Source organism: Archocentrus centrarchus, unplaced genomic scaffold (genome assembly GCF_007364275.1).
Source record: "Archocentrus centrarchus isolate MPI-CPG fArcCen1 unplaced genomic scaffold, fArcCen1 scaffold_121_ctg1, whole genome shotgun sequence".
In the NCBI taxonomy this organism is placed as follows: domain Eukaryota; kingdom Metazoa; phylum Chordata; class Actinopteri; order Cichliformes; family Cichlidae; genus Archocentrus; species Archocentrus centrarchus.
This window is the reverse complement of record NW_022060167.1, coordinates 27854-44005: the sequence shown is the minus strand read 5'-3', so window position 1 is coordinate 44005 and position 16152 is coordinate 27854. Positions and strand designations below refer to the sequence as shown.

Sequence of the window (16152 nt, the reverse complement as noted above, 5' to 3'; positions counted from 1 at the left end):
TTATTGTATTTGATTTATTTTTACAATTCACCTCAGGAGTTTGGCTCCGGCATAACTATTTGATGCCATAAGGTATCATTAGCGGGTTAAAGTACAAGTTATTCATTTTCTCGTACTTTAGAGAAAGTTTGGTGGAAGCTTGTTTCCGCCACTGGGAAAAAAAAAAAAAAAAGCCATCCACAACTCACATTTCGAGTTAAGTCAAAATCTCGAGAAAATAAGTAGAAATTTCTGCATAGTTGTGTCAAAATTCACTCTTCCAATCAAGAAGCTCCACGAAGACCGTTATTCCTGGAAACAGATGGCGCAGATGCAGTAAAACATATAAATCGTCTCATCAATACACGTTCACAGTCTGGACCAGCCCAACGACAGAGGGTCCAACCAACCAGATCCCTGCCCAGAACAGCACGGGACACCTCATGGAGACATGGAGACAAATATGACAAGGAGATGCTATATTGTAAATACTCCAGTTTTCCTTTGGTGAGCTGAAAAGGTCTGATCTGATTCCATGTTCATAAAGTGATAAACATTTGCTACAGTGCGGTGCAAGGTTTAGACTTTGTGCAGCAAAGTGAAGAGAGGTGGTGTGTGTGAGAGAGAGCTCTGTGTGAGCTAATATCAGTTTCTAGTCTGTGTTAATGCCAGGGCTATTAGAAGTCAAGTAAAGCATTTTTTTTTTTTATTGCCAAAACAAAGGTGCAGATTTTAATTTTGTTAAAGAAACTTCTATTTCAGAAGTGGGAGCAGCAAATGCAGTTTTCTTTGGTAACAACAGGTCAGCAGGAGCATATATTTTAGTAGGTAAATTCAGAGGCAATGTTCTGCAAACAAAGTCAGTGGTTTGTGGATTATATTTGATTGATATTGTCAGATTATTATTTGATATATATGGCTTCAATAATAAAGAGCAAAATGTTTATTTTTAACTATAGAAGAAAAGATTAGTCAGATTATTTCCATTTCTTTCAGCTAGAATTTTATGGGGAGGAGATTCTAAAACAGTGATTATCAAAGTGTGGATAGGTGAGCCCCTAGAAATCAGTCATCCAACATATCTAATATGATAGGACTAACATTTGAAGATGTGAATAAAAATCTTCATACATGGAGTCAGGACAGCTCTCCACAGTCCTGCAGAGATTTTTAGTTGATTGAAGATAAAGCGATGGATATATTAATAGGACCAACAGTCTTGACAGACCATAAAACAACTAGAAATAAGGTTGATAATTAGACAAGTTTGGAATAAAGATGATCGGAAATTCAAGTGTTACAAAATGAAGAATTCTGATGTGAAACCCTGAGACTTGTTTAAAGGAAAAAAAAATACTGGACACAGGCATTGTTTAATAGTTTTGGAAAATGCTGGGAATTAATGAAATTTGAAATCAGAAATTCAGCAACAGTAGGGAAAATGGATGCTCTAAAGAAAAAAGAAAATTCAAAAATTTACCAAAAATAATGAGGTCATCTGAGAAAGCATTTGTCTGGACTCATATTTATAAAGCACTTTAAAATCAAATGTCATTGGCCAAAGTGCTGTACACAACTAAGAGCAAACACAAACACAGACAAAACACAAGGAAACAAAACCACAGTCAAGACAATAAACAAGAAAAACAACATCTCAGACTGAGTTAAAAGCCAAAAAAGAAGAAATGTGTTTTAAGAGAGGATTTAAAAGCAGAGAGTGAGTCAGCCTGTCTCATGTGCAAGGGAAGATCGTTCCACAGTCGCTGTCACCTCTGAGCTTCCTCTTTGTCACTGGGACAGCCAGCAGTGCCAGATCAGCTGGCCTGAGGAAGAGGATTCTAATAGTATAGGTGATCATTTTAAGACACTTTGGGATCGAGGAATTTAACAGAAGTTCAAGAATCCTTTGGTTCTCTTAAAGAAAACAAATCCCCTGGGAATGATGATGGCTAATGAATTCTATGCACTGCTCACCACGGTATTAGCCCCAATTCTTGTTACACACACAGAGAAACAAGAAAGGAAGAAAGAACCTGCTGATCATGCCCCGGCTTCCTCATCACTCCCTCCGACGCGAGGAGAGCCCCGCGCTGAGATTAAGTATGAGTCTAAATAAAATCAAACTGTCCAGATGATCCATGGCGATGAGCAAGCTCTGTTGCAAAAAGTTACTAGTACTTAGAAATATACAAACACAAAAAACAAGGACAAAAAGCAAAAAGTAAAAGCAGGAAGCCCTCCCGGGAGGTTGTGCCTTAGTAGTTGCTGGAAAAACGGACAGCACGGACAAACTCAGTCGCTACATCTTCTCTTCTCTCTCCTCTCTAACCGTGGTATTTATACTCTTTCCCTTTCTTTGTCTACGATTTGTGCTGAGTCTGCACTTTGCAAACTTTCATTAGAAACTGCCATTAATTCTACTGTCATTATCTGAAAGGGCATAAACATCCCGGAGCACTTTCAATACATCAACAAGACAGTAAGAAAAATTCATCACATTAATTGTCAGCCATAACCTCCTTGAGGCCATCCTAAGGCACTCTTGGAGAAGGATTTACACTCCTCACACATACACTTGACCAGATATGAGGACGAAAATGAGGCCCAGTTTGCCCCCGGACCTGTTGCATGGACAGATTTATACTTTCTTGATTTGCATTTCCAAAGTTTTTGGCCGTGCTACACAAGCAAGTTAGCCTTCGGCTAGATTCACTGGACAGAATTATCCCTATATCCAGTATAAATCAAAAAATGGGCAAACAGGATGACTGGTGTCCTGTACACGAACCCAAAATCGGGCAGTTTTATGAGTTGAGACCCCTTAGCATGAATTTAATGAGCAACAGGTTCATCACGGGGCTAGGGCAGAAGATGAGTATGCTCTGAGGATGGGCTGAGAGGGCCTGCTGGGTGACAGCAGACTATTAGGGAGGGGTAGCAGAGCTTCTAGGGCCCTGAACACAAATAAGAGCAATTCAACAGGCCTCAAATCCTCTGTTGAAGACAATAGCGCAAGAACTGCCTCCATTGCTTCATCAAGGGTTAATTCCAAAGCCAAAAAGGACCCAAGTGTAGAAAATTGAAAACCAATCAATCTCTTTAATAATGTCAAAAATCTTTGTACTTATTTTTTCAAGAAGTTAAAAATGGCACTACATGATATTATAATCTGGATTTATGGCTGGCAGAAATATTTGCATTAACCTTAGCTGGTTTCGGACACAATTGATTATAATGTATGTATATATATTAGATGATAGCTTTATCCTCCAAGACTTTTTTTTACATAAAGCTTATAAGCCATAAATTCATGTTAAAGGTCATTCAACACTTGATGTGAGCAAAGCAATTGTTTATACACACACACACACACACACACACACACGACTTTTCCTCAATTTCAGGGCTGAAAATAATTCTGAATAGATCTGTCTAGTTCCCTCTCAAAGATTCTAATTTGTCAGAAATTAATGGTATACCTGTTAAAAAAGGGTGCATATTTGGGAGAGATTATTGAAGTATATATATATATATATTAGGGGTGGGACTTTAACGCGTTAATTTCGATTAATTAATTACAGGGAAATTAACGCGTTAAAATTTTTAACGCATTTTAATCGCACTTTGCACCGTGGAACGTTTCTCAGTGCGCGAGTTCCCGGCATACAGATTATATCGACGCACAATGTCCAAATTAGGGGCTGCATCCTGCGAAGGACCCGGCCCACGTCTTTCGCAGCCCACGAACACCACAAAGACCGGAAGTGAGCAGCTAGCCTTCATATCAGCTGCCGTCACCTCTGCGTAGCTCATGTCGCCTAGCAACCGTGAGTGTGAAGCACAGCTGTGTAAAAGCAGCTGTTAAACGGAGAACGAACTTTTTCTCCTTTTGTGGTTTAATTTTAAGTCTTTAATTCAAAATAAGCTGTTAAAACAAGCATACACATTTCAACATCAAGGAATACAGCTGAGAATGATTAATTTCCAACTATAACAAGTGAGACATTAATGTTGAATAAAACTATCCAGTTATGATGCTTAACTTTAATTTCAGGAGTTTGCTTATCACAGGAGCACTTCCACCCTTCATTGGTCTGTGTAGTAGACTGGTGGGAAAATAAACAAAATTTTGAAGTTTAAGCTTATGTATATTGATTTATTCATCAACTAAGCTTAAATTAATATTTATCATGTTAAATATTGAAATGCGATTAAAATGCGATTAATTTCGATTAATTAATTACAAAGCTTGTAATTAATTCGATTAATTTTTTTAATCGAGTCCCACCCCTAATATATATATATATATATATATATATATATAAAACTTATTCTGCTTTGATGCTGGCTGGAGGACACTTTACCACGGACACTCTGGTGAAGAGAGGAGGCTAGGGCAAAGCCTTAAATACCAGAGTGATGAATGATAACTCGCTGCAGGTGTGCAGGGCCACCGTGAGTCTATGGGGCTATTATTGTAGTAAAAAATTTGTGTGTCCATAAATGAATAACCCCATATGAGTCAACCTCCAGCTCCGCCCTACAGAAGAGGAGAAACCAGCCTGCCGGCCCCCTGAAACAAAACAGAAAACAGAAAAACACAACCACAGCACACCGATCCATGACAATATTAACCACTTCTATCAAGAACTTTTCAATAAAGCACTGCAATTAGAATCATGTAAACCTCTGACTCTGAATTATATGTATTTTATATTCTGTTATTCTTTCTATATTGTTCCATATTTATTTTCTATTCGGTAACCATGGCATTAGGATGTTCTGTTTGTACTTCATTGTTAATAAAGTTTGTTTGCTTTTGTTGTTTTTTTAATGAGTTATTTTCCCAAAATTTTGACTTATTAACTCAAACTTGTGAGTTATGGATGGCATTATTTTTTTAAGTGTTACCACCTCTAAATTAGCAGACGTTTTGGCACTTTGCTGGTCTGGAGCAGGTGTGTGTTAATGCATTTTCACAATCTTCCCAGGAGCCGTGGATGTCCTAGTAAATTCACCGCAAGACCAGACTGTGCAGTGCTCAGGGAAATGGCAAAAAAAAAAAACCCTAAAAGCAACATCTCAGGCTCTACAGTTAGCCTGTTTAAGGTTAAAGTTCATGACAGTAAAATTAGAAAAAGACTGAACAAATGTGGCTTGTTGGAAGGGTTGTTAGGAGAAAGCCTCTCCTCTCTAGAAAGAACATGGCAGCATTACAAACCACAAGACTTCTGTAGCAATGTCCTTTGGACAGACAAGACCAAAGTGGAGATGTTTGGCCATAATGCACAGCGCCACGTTTGGCAAAAACCAAACATGGCACATCGGCACACACACCTCATGCTAACTGTCAAGCACTGTGGTGGAGGGTGATCGTCTGGGCTCGCTTTGCAGCCACAGGACCTGGGCAGTTAGTCACTGATCCATCATGAATGCCTCTGCATACTAAAGTATTCTAGAGTCAAATTAGGTCATGCAGCAGGGCAATGATCCCGAGCACAGCAGCAGATCTCCAACAGAATGGCTGAACAAGAACAGAATCAAGGTGTTGCAATGGCTCAGTCAAAGTCCAGACCTCAACCAGATTAAAATGCTGTGGTGGGATCTGGACAGAGCTGTGCATAACCAAAGCACCAACAAACCTCAGTGAACTGGAACGACACCATAAGAAGAGCAGGTCCAAAGTTCCACAATGTGAGAAACTGACAGTCATACAGAAGACAGTACTTCAAGTTATTTCTGCCAAGGTGCGGAAACATAGTGGGTACTTAATTTTCACCAGAATACAAAGAGTCCAATGAAAAACATCCAAGCATAAAACTATCCTATTAGACCCCCTGAAACTATGAGCAGGTAAATGAGCATAATATTGGGCACTTGAACATACCAGTGTTATCATTAGCCAGGCTCTGGTGCTATTCTTCTGTTCTTGTCTGTTGTAGAAATGGCCGTCATCAGGCAATTTAAAAAGTTTCCAGGAGATCCAGACGTCCTTCTTCCAACGCTGTAAAGAGCTGAGTCTGCGGGTGCTGAGGGTGATGGCCCACAGTCTGGGACTGGACCCAGAGGTGTTCTTGAGTACACACCGTTCAATAGGAAGTATGATCACCACCTACACTACACCCACTATACAGTGGCATAGGATCACTTTTTATCATTTACTTTTTATTATTTACTCTTCAAAGAGGGGTTCCTCATATCTAGCAACTGACCTAGGTCACTGAACACTGAAAGTGTTCAAACTGCATATCATAGTAAGTGTCGCTAGATCTGTAGTTTGGGTCTTGTGAACAGGTTTTCTTCACACAAAAAAAATTGACAATGTCTAATTCTACAAAGTTAGAAATAATAAAAATAAGGCCAAAATCGTAAACAAGAAAAATAAACAAAAAAAAAAGAAAGAATGGAAGACAAAAAAATGATATATTCTTTTTTGTAAAGTGTAACCTCAATGCAGAAAAGCCCTCTGTGCCAACTTGTTGTTACAGCTAGTTGTGTAACAATTCTGAGATTAAGACCAAAATCACAACACAAACACTGACAATATTTTATCACAGATCTGTCCCCCTGTTGTCTTGTGGAGCTGTTACTGCATAGTTCAAGCATGAAAGCTGCAACAAGAGAGCAGGTAATGCATCAGAATAATGGATTTTATTATTTTATTTGTATCCAGTCATGATCAAGTAACCATGTGAAGCCTGAACCATGAAATAATTGCTCTTAAAAACACTTTTTCTTTATACTGGAGTGTTTATTGAAACTTCTGCAAAATAAAAATATATATATATCAGTTTGCATGTATGCATATTCAATTGTATAATTTTTGCTGCACCTGACATTTTTGTGCAAATTATTGCTCACAGTAACGCCGCGTGTGTCTGATTGTATACATCAGCTTTTTCATGTCTCAAAAGCTCATGTATCAAATATGATACCCTTGGTGTTCCACGGTTAATAATTTTTTCCACAGTTTTGGTATTTATCTAATTTACAGACAAATCAAGGTATGAACTAAACTGTGGTTCTGGAGAATTGTTACAAGTATGAATTCTGACTATTCTGCTGTGTCTCCTGTAGCTGACAAAAACAGCACTACACTGCGATCTCTCTACTACCCACCAGTGAATTGTGAGAAAGCAAAGGAGGGCCAGCTGCGATGTGGAGAGCATTCAGACTATGGCAGCATTACTCTGTTGTTCCAGGGCTCAGAAGGTCTGCAGGTAAACATCACATCTCTTGAATTGTCAGTTATTTGTTTTGTTGAGTTGTGTAACACATTATATGTTAAAATCAAAGCATGAAATAATCTTCAGGCATATTATCCTCCTGACACTTGTCAACCTTCAGGTGCGTGCACGCTCAGGGGAATTCATCTCTGTTCCCTGTATCCCTGGAGCCATCCTCATAAATATCGCTGACCTGATGCAGCGCTGGACAAGTGACCAGTTTATCTCTGTAGTGAGTGAAGGGGATATTTTTGCCCCATATTTTTATGACAAGGTTATAAAAACATACTGTAAATTTAATTGTAAATGTAACTAAATTACTCAGGTAGAATAATTTGTTGGCTGTAATAAGAAAGGTTTCACCTACTGTAAATATGTTTGTGTTTCCTTTCTGAGGCCAACATCTTAAACTTGCAGACATCAAACAAGGAGTTTAGATACTGCCCAAAGAAGTTTTTGTATACTTATCTCCTCCCAGCTGTTGCAGGATGCAGCGCAGTATTTGCAGTGCCATGGATTACAGTTTACAGTCTTGCTCCTTTTTTCTTAGCTTCACAGGGTTTTGCTGCCCTCTGTCGGTGACTCCGGCACACGGCAGTCTCTGGCTTTCTTCGTCCATCCGGATGACGAAGCTCTGATCACCTGCTGTGACAACTCAAACAAATATCCCCCAATTACAGCAGGCGACTACCTGACTGAGCGATTCAACGACTCATATGGAAGGAGCTAAATTTGCACTCACCATTTTAACCTGACTGTGATTTTTTTTTTTTATCCTTCTGATTTTGTTGTAAATCACTATCAGCCTGTTCACTGCTTGTACTATTTTTACTGCATAAACTTTTTAACTAACATTAATTCTTGCCATAAGTGTAAAATATCCATTCATGTTTATTTTTTTTAACCTTTCAAATGGCAGGTTGTCAGAAAACAACCTCAAAAACAACCACTTTCTATATAGTGCTACTGGATTTTCTTGTATTATTAATAGCTCAGTCTGAGATATGCAACATTGATTATTAAGCATTGTTATTATTGTGCAGGGAAAGTAAAATAGATCAAACCCCCCTCAGCGTGTTTGGGGCAAAAATGTCCACCTTCTCTTTGCGTTCCCAAAATGCTATAAAATGAATTTATATTAAGAGATTTTTACACTTTTACCAGCAGATTTTTAAAATTTGTATCAGTTCTTGTCATGAAAACCAAACGTTCATTCAAATTCAAAATTCAAATTCAAAATTGAATGCCAGTTAGATTACATATTTCCTATAACCTTTCAGGTATAAACAAGAGACAAAGTTGTCATTTTTTTAACCACATAATTGATGAAAGCTAATATTTTTTAATCATCATTGCAGGTCAGCAGCAGTAACAGTAAAAATGATTTTTTTTTCTTTCTTTTTTTTTGCATCATTACTTCTTTTGAGCAGTAGCAAAAAAGACAAACTCCCACCTGGTGTGTTAGTGGCCAAAAATATCCATTTATTGCTTTTTGTTTGTTTGTTTTACAAAATGCTATAAAAATGTATTTCAGCATGTGTGTGTGTGTGTATGGTCAACAGCGGCCAGATGTGCAAACCAGAGTGGTCCTTGCAGACACACTTTCAACAGCTGGAGCAGGTGGTTGCCATTCTTCTCCTGTAGATACACAATTTGCACTTTCTCCTCATTGTTACTGGGCTGTGGGTCATGCTCTTATTCAGACTGCTGTATCCCAGCAACAATGGTAGTGTGGCACCTGTAGAGTGTATTTTCTTGTATATTCAAATACCTGTCCGGTGTTCTTAAACAAGGTTTGATCCATTTAGTAGTTTAGCCATTTATGCCATGTTTATGCTTGCCAGCAGGAGACAGAATGAGCTGTTGATGATGTTTTTGGGGTCCAGAGTGTGGGTGGGCAGAAGAAGTGTATGCCCCCGAACTTGTCATGTCCAGCTTGCTTCTTGCAGTGTGAAGTAATAAACTAAATGTTCTCTACACCTAACGTCGTCGCTGTCTGAGTGGTGTAACAGTAGCAGCAACTGTTGGGGACAAGGCCATCTTGAAATTGCTGGGGTCACCAGCGTGTGCCCCAGCTCTTCCAGGAACACCCTTCATTGGTAGGTTTTACCAAAAGGTAGGTATCTGCACTTTGACGTGACCTCAGGGTGGCTTCATCAAACCCAGAGCCTGCGTTGCTGGTGGGTGGAGTCAGGAGCACGTGGTCCGATGTACTGTGCGTGTTAGAGATGAAGGTATGGCTGGAGGTGAAAGTGGCTTCTGAGGAAGAATTTTTGTCTCCTTTTCTGTCACTGCACAGGTTCAGGGCTAATGGCAGGCTTGTAGATCTGTGCAGAGGTGGTTTACTAGAAAAATACAGTTTGGCTTGAAGGAAAGTAACATCAGTAGTGAAAAAAATCACCTGAATGCACTGTCAGAGAACATCTTGTGCCCATTGTACCAAAAAATAAATCCAATCATAGATTTTTCAACTATAATCTAGGTTTTCTAATCAGTTAATCCAAGTCTTTGGTTCAGAACAGGATCTGTCTAAAACTCTGAGATAAGATGATATGTCTGAACCAGTGAAATCACAGTACAGCCTGCTCATTTATCAAGAGTGGAAGAATGTACAGTCTATCTTCATTTTCCTGCCTACCTGTCACTGTCTTCCTTGTCATCCTTTAGTGCTTGTTTGTATATGTCTCCAACCATGCCATAGAGCCTGCTTGTCATGGCCGGGGAGGAAACGGGCGAGGAAGGGCAAAAACGCAGGACTCCAGAGGTAACTTAAAAGGGCGTTTATTCAGGTAAGGGGGGAACACAAATACCAAAAAAAAACCTCGGAAGGGAGACGGAGGGCAGGCACAGGGAACACAGGAACACACGGGCACACAACGTCAACGACGCGACAAGGAGCATGGGAAACACAAGACTTAAATACACAGAGGGGCTGATGAGGGAAGAGGAAACAGGTGGGCACACAGGTGATTATGATTACCCTAACGGGGGGAAAGCAAAACTGAAGACAAGGAACAGACGACCATCAAAGTAAAACAGGAAGCCAGAAAGGGGGAGACAAAGACGCAGACGCAGACTAGACACCAGGAAAACATGTGGAACAAGATGACAACATAGAACCGAGAAAATAACAAACACCAAGAAAACATAACACTGGGCCACCGGCCCAGGACATGACACTGCTCCTGTCCCTCTGTAGATCTGGAATCCAGTAGACTAATCTGAAAGGAGCAATGAAAGAGAGAGAGACTGAAATTAATGCATAATGTCGGTGAAAGGTAAAAGGACTTGATGCACTTTGATGTAAAAATCTGCATTATCACCAAGGGAGAAATAATCTATATACAACTGCACATTAAAGTTTGGACTTAAGTGGATTCTCTATATATTAGGAAGTCCAGAATTTAAATTTTTACTTATGGTAAAAATAAAATAATGTAACTCCCAGTTTAATTGCTCAAAACTGGAAAATACATTGATCATTTTTGATGTCATCAACACAAGAACAGATCACAGAGAAAAAGGGCTCAAACTAAGCATAAATCATTGGCATGTGGCAGGTCAGACACAAAGAATACAGGTAAGTACCTCTGGGCTAGAGAGCTGACCGAGTCAACAGGCAGAGAATAGGGGACCGGCAGGTAAGAAGTCACTTTCCTTGGCAGGTACTCAGTCATATAGGAGAACAGACCACCAGCAGTACGTGTCTCTCTGCAGGCCTCACACAGCACTGACACAAATAAAGTGAAAAATATATTTATTTTAAGTTTATTTTAATTCTAGCACTGGCTCAATGGTATATTATTAAGATTAAGATTAAGATTAAGATAGTGTTTATTCGTCACATGCATAGTTATACACAGTACAATGCACAGTGAAATGTATTTTGTACCTGCAACCATATATACACACACATATAAATAAGAAGAATAAAAATAAAAAAGTAATTCACACTATACACTATCTCTTCTTCTTTCTACATCGCAGTATGGCTGCAGTATTTCCCCCCCACCCCAGATGATTTCCCTGCTGATCTGATCACAAGCTACCTGGCCTTCAGTGACTGTCCCTCCCTACCCTTTTGAATGTTAACTGAGAGGTTCTCTATAAGGTGTGGATCCAGCCACCAGTGACCTTCCTCAAGCGTGTTCAGTCCGCGCTGCTGTGCCTTAACACTGGACTCCTTCACCACTTCACAACAAATATGTTTAGATGTATCAGTCGCCAGACTTCTCATGGGGCATTCACTGCTGATTAGATCTGTAATAAACAAAGAAGTCCAATATAAATAATAAGGATTTAAAAATTTGATAGTCACGATTTCTTTTCTCCAGCTTCTATGGAATGGTTTACAATCTATTTTGTATCTTTTGCTAGTTGAGTTAAATATACTTCTTCTCAACTTTCTGTTTACATGAATATTCAGCAGTCACTATCAATGCCCTTACTGTTTTCTTGCAGAAAGCGAAGAGCATCCTTGTAGCCATTGTGACAGATTTCAGCCATTGCCTGCAAAATTCAAATTACCCAATTAAAATAACAGCAATCTATATAAAATTGACATTCACAGGTATTCACTGTCCTTTGGTATCACTAAAAATATGTTTGCTTGCTGTATATTTAAAGTTGTACATTTTTGTTTGTTTTTTTTCCACCACACCTCAGAGTCATATCACTTTTCAGTCAAACTCTGGCTCAGCCAATGCTTAAACTTTTCAAACTTGTTTTTAATTATTTTGGAAAGTTTTGCACACTAAAAAACATTTTCTATAGCTCAAGATCCATTTTTTGATCAGGTATAATTTAAAAAAAACAAGGTTTTTCCAAGACATTAGCATCAAATTTTTAAATCTCAAAAAGATCTAACCTCAGCATGATGTCAGACACGCCCCATATAAAACACATAAATAAATAAGCTGCATGATACAAACCCTCCTGTTTGTGTATTTTATTGGTATGCAGTTTCTCATTAATGTGATCATCTGTAACTCACCTCAGGCTCGGGTGGGAAGAAGGTGCTGGTCACTCTGTACAGGTTCTCTGAGTTCAGCTGGATGCTGATATTGTTGAAGTGCACCTTATGGAAGTTTAGAGTACTTGCTTGGGGGCAGATGTCACTCTCGCCAGCATATGGTGAGAATGTGATTGTTTGTTTCAGGTGATAGCCAGGCAGGTTGTCAGTGACAGCACCGTCCACATAGTGCTGGATGGAATGGTAAGCTGCTCGTCACTGCATAAAACTTTCATCCATCATTGTACGTCATAATCAGATATTTAGATTATATTTAGATTATTTTACACTGCCAAAAAGCATTTACTTTGTTTCTCATGAAGGTTCAATCATTTTTGCATATATGAGGTCATCCAGATAGTGTTTGATCATGTAAAAAAAATCATAACCGGTTTCACAAATCAGCAGAAAACCCAAACTGAGTTTTGAGAACTCCAGCTGTACAGATAGAAACCAGAATGATTTTACACATTTAAGTACAACTCTGCTGAAGTGCTGTTGACTGAACTCTAAAACTGTTTTATTTTGTTACATATTTACTTGCTGCAAGGGCTTGTGCATCACATTAGATTACACTGTAAAATACTACACATGGTTCTGTTTTTGTGGTCACTGAGTGGGCTTTAAAGTTATGCTTAGATTTTTCAAAATTAATACAATATATTATACCAGTCTTCAGTTTCTGCATGCACATACACTAAAAAGTATTCAGTCGTCTGTAGTCAGAGGTCAGACACTGATGTTGGATGAGAAGGTCTCGCTCGCAGTCTCCGTTCTAATTCACCACAAAGGTGTTCTACTCAGTTGAGGTCAGGACTCTGTGCAGGCCAGTCAAGGTCTTCCACACCAAACTCACTCATCCGCGTCTTTATGGACTTCCTTTGTGCAGGAAGGATGGAGCCATTCCCAAACCGTTCCCACAAGCTGGGAGCATGAAATTGTCCAAAATGTCTTGGTTTGCTGAAGCATTAAGAGGTCCTTTCACTGGATCTAAGGTGCTGAGCAGCTTGGATGCAGCTGCTCAGCCATGGAGACCCATTCCATGAAGTTCTCTACGCACTGTTCTTGAGCTAATCTGAAGACTACATGAAGTTTGGAGGTCTGTAGACATTAACTCTGCAGAAAGTTGGCGACCTCTGTGCTTTGTGCACCTCAGGATCTGCTGACCCCGCTCTGTGATTATACGTGGTCTACCATTTCATGCCAATCGCTTCCACTTTGTTATAATACCACTAACTAACTGTGGAATATTTAGTAATGAGGAAACTTCACAACTGTACTTGTTGCACAGGTGCCATCCTGTCACGATACCACTCTGGACTTCACTGAGCTCCTGAGAGCGACCCATTCTTTCACAAATGTTTGTAGAAGCAGTCTGCATGCCTAGGTGCTAGGTTTGATACACCTGTGTCCATAGAAGTGACTGGAACAGCTGAATTCAATGATTTGGATGGCTGAGTGAATACTTCTGGCAACATAGTCTACATGCCTCCCCTTCCCTGGTTTTTATTTTTTATTCTTTAGGAAACACGGGGACTGAATTCCATTTCATGTCATACAGGTTTACTGTATCAATATGTAACAAGCCGTAAAGTATGATGTGCTGTGTGTAATATGAACCCACCGAGTAAAGCTCACCATAAATGTGGCAGCTTAACAGTTTCACTGTTGCTGTGTTATTATTTCAGGCTTTCTGTTATACTTACCACTCTGCGGTATGTGGGTGGAATAATGCCACAGTAAAAAGGGACAAAGCAGCTGCATATGAGAGCCTAGAAAAGGGGCAGATATTGCTTCACTTTGGCTGCAGAAACACAGATTACTCCTCCAGTTAGTTTCTTCTATATCTTCCTCCTCAATTTTTTTTCTAGTCAGCCTTAAAGCAATCTTAGCAATGATGACAAACACTGATAACTGTATTATCAGTGCTCTTATTGGCTCCTTTTATTGTCTACTTATAACAGGAATTATGGCACTAAACTGTATCTTGACACTAGAAAAGTATACGCTGCGTGAAAGGGTGCCAAACTGTAAAATATACCTGAATGAGCTCTTCTCTGCTATCAAACTCTGATACTAGTACATTCTTCACATCAGACACTCTGGTCAGGGACACGCCGAGCTTCCCTGAGGCTCGAACATGGGCATCTTCTGGCAGATGGGTCAGCAGAGTGTCCTGCACTCTCTGAAGCAGATTGAAAGATGGGTGCAGGGGTCCCAGTCTGTGCTTCCTGGCTTCTTTGGCTATTGACATCAAGTCAGCGCAGCATTTCTCTGTACAAAGGAACACAGTAACGAAATACTAGATACACTGGAATGGTTGATTGTTGTAAACCTTAAAGATTTTTGTTTTTGCTGTATTTTTATTTTGTTTGTTTGCTGTGTTTAGGCTTGGCTTTGGAGTGGACTTTTGTCTGGCTTATTTTTATTCTGCTGGTTTTCTGTTTGTTTGGTCATTGCTGATCAAAATAAATAAATATTCTCATAAACAGCCAGCACATTTCAAATAAAATGATACCAAGGATATATTAAATTCCAGAAATATATTGCAGATAGACATTCAGATTTCAGATTTCAGATTATGATCATATAGCACAAGAGTGATTCCCTAAACAAAAGACTTACAGATGAGTGACTTAAGGAAAAACGTGAACCCTTCATTCTTAGGATCACTTGGGCCTTAAGATAGAAGGGTCTCTGTAAATAAATGCAAAGTGACCTCTGAATGACCTTTGTCCTATGTTGAAACATTTCCAGCTTTGTTGGGAGTGGTCTCTTCCAGGCTTGGAAAAGACCCTTCCCTATTGGCTCAACTATGTCCCATTCATAGGGTCTGAGGGGTCATATTAAAATGATAGGCTGTGTTCTTCACAGTTACCAGATTTCAACAAATATAAAAGAATTATCTGTATCTGTTACAGAGACTTGGACAGTCACTGCCAGAGTGTATTGAAGCTGTTTTCCTTTCCCGTGTCACCCAGCAGTGATACTGAGTAAGTTCACTAATCTGCTTTGTGTTTCATGTGTGCATGTTTTCTTAAATCAAATAAGATGCAGCAACTCCAGAGGCGACCATAGACAGAAGCAGTGCCCTCTAGTGAAGTGGAGACAATCAAAGAATGGAGAGAGGAAATACTTGGTGGGAATTCAAATACTAAATCAGGGGTGCCAAGCTCATAATGGCCCCAGAGCCATATGTTTTACAGTCCTTTAGTAAATCCACAGTTGGTGAGCAGCAAAAACTGGAATGTGTATTTAAAAAATCCCTTTTCTCCACTATTGTTCTGTCAACATAAAAGATAATGACACATCTTTAAATGGAGGCTAGTCCGCTAGAGAAGAAGCCAGCAACTCACCTAGAGGTATTCCCAAAGTAAGAACAGCAGCCGTCAAAGCCCCTGCAGAGGCTCCATAGATTTTAGAGGCATCTTGTATGAAGCGAGGGAACCGTTCAAGGATACAGCTGGTGGCACCAATATAGTAAATCCCCATAAACCCGCATCCTGCAAAGGAGATGCTCCATTCTTTCTTCAAATCAAACATTTGAGGTATTTAATGTTCTTATCAACATGAGAAGAATTCATAACAGACACTATTTTTTTAATCTCAGCATACTGATGTGTGGAAAGCCAGCTGCCACCCCCACAACAACAGCCCAAAGGTGAGAAGCTAGTCCACTATTGCATAATTTGGCCTTATTTAGAGCATTTTCCCCATTGGCTAGAAAATGTCACATGACTGGCAGCCTAGACAATAGATGGAAGATACCAGTAGTGATCACTATTCTGTAAAGACAGACAGAGTGTAGAAGAATGTGATTACAGTGGCTCTGCAAAAAAAGGTAAAAATGTTAAAAAGAAATTCTCAGAATCTTATTGGCTATAAAAGGTCATAAGCTAATGTAAGAAAAAGCATTACAAGTGAAAAGGACTTCTA

At 39.4% G+C, this 16152-nt stretch overlaps 2 protein-coding genes across 2 annotated transcripts in view; one reads left to right on the top strand and one right to left on the bottom strand.

Annotated features, from left to right (window-relative positions):
• LOC115775412 (2-oxoglutarate-dependent dioxygenase htyE-like) overlaps positions 1-7935 on the top strand; it is a 9301-nt gene extending 1366 nt beyond the window's left edge. The window contains exons 4-7 of the mRNA XM_030722950.1: positions 5922-6078; positions 7057-7199; positions 7327-7437; positions 7756-7935. Of these exons, the coding sequence (XP_030578810.1) occupies positions 5922-6078; positions 7057-7199; positions 7327-7437; positions 7756-7935 (591 nt within the window). The remainder of the gene's footprint in view (positions 1-5921; positions 6079-7056; positions 7200-7326; positions 7438-7755) is intronic.
• Positions 7936-9251: 1316 nt separating this feature from the next.
• On the bottom strand, positions 9252-15849 carry LOC115775410 (patatin-like phospholipase domain-containing protein 2). The gene is made up of 10 exons (XM_030722948.1): positions 15573-15849; positions 14258-14490; positions 13923-13988; positions 12199-12408; positions 11654-11714; positions 11283-11465; positions 10794-10935; positions 10358-10426; positions 9844-9909; positions 9252-9550 (listed from the first exon to the last, which is right to left on the bottom strand). The coding sequence occupies exons 1-10, from the start codon at positions 15757-15759 to the stop codon at positions 9262-9264; spliced, it is 1506 nt and encodes a 501-aa protein (XP_030578808.1). The 5' UTR covers positions 15760-15849; the 3' UTR covers positions 9252-9261.
• Positions 15850-16152: the final 303 nt, after the last annotated feature.

Coding starts and splice junctions, on each gene's coding strand:
- LOC115775410 (XM_030722948.1), bottom strand. CDS start 15,759: ATGTTTGATTTGAAGAAAGAATGGAGCATCTCCTTTGCAGGATGCGGG. Junction 12,409..13,922: donor CACCCACATACCGCAGAGTG/GTAAGTATAACA, acceptor CATTCCATCCAG/CACTATGTGGACGGTGCTGT. Junction 10,936..11,282: donor CTCAGTTAACATTCAAAAGG/GTAGGGAGGGAC, acceptor TATTTGTGTCAG/TGCTGTGTGAGGCCTGCAGA.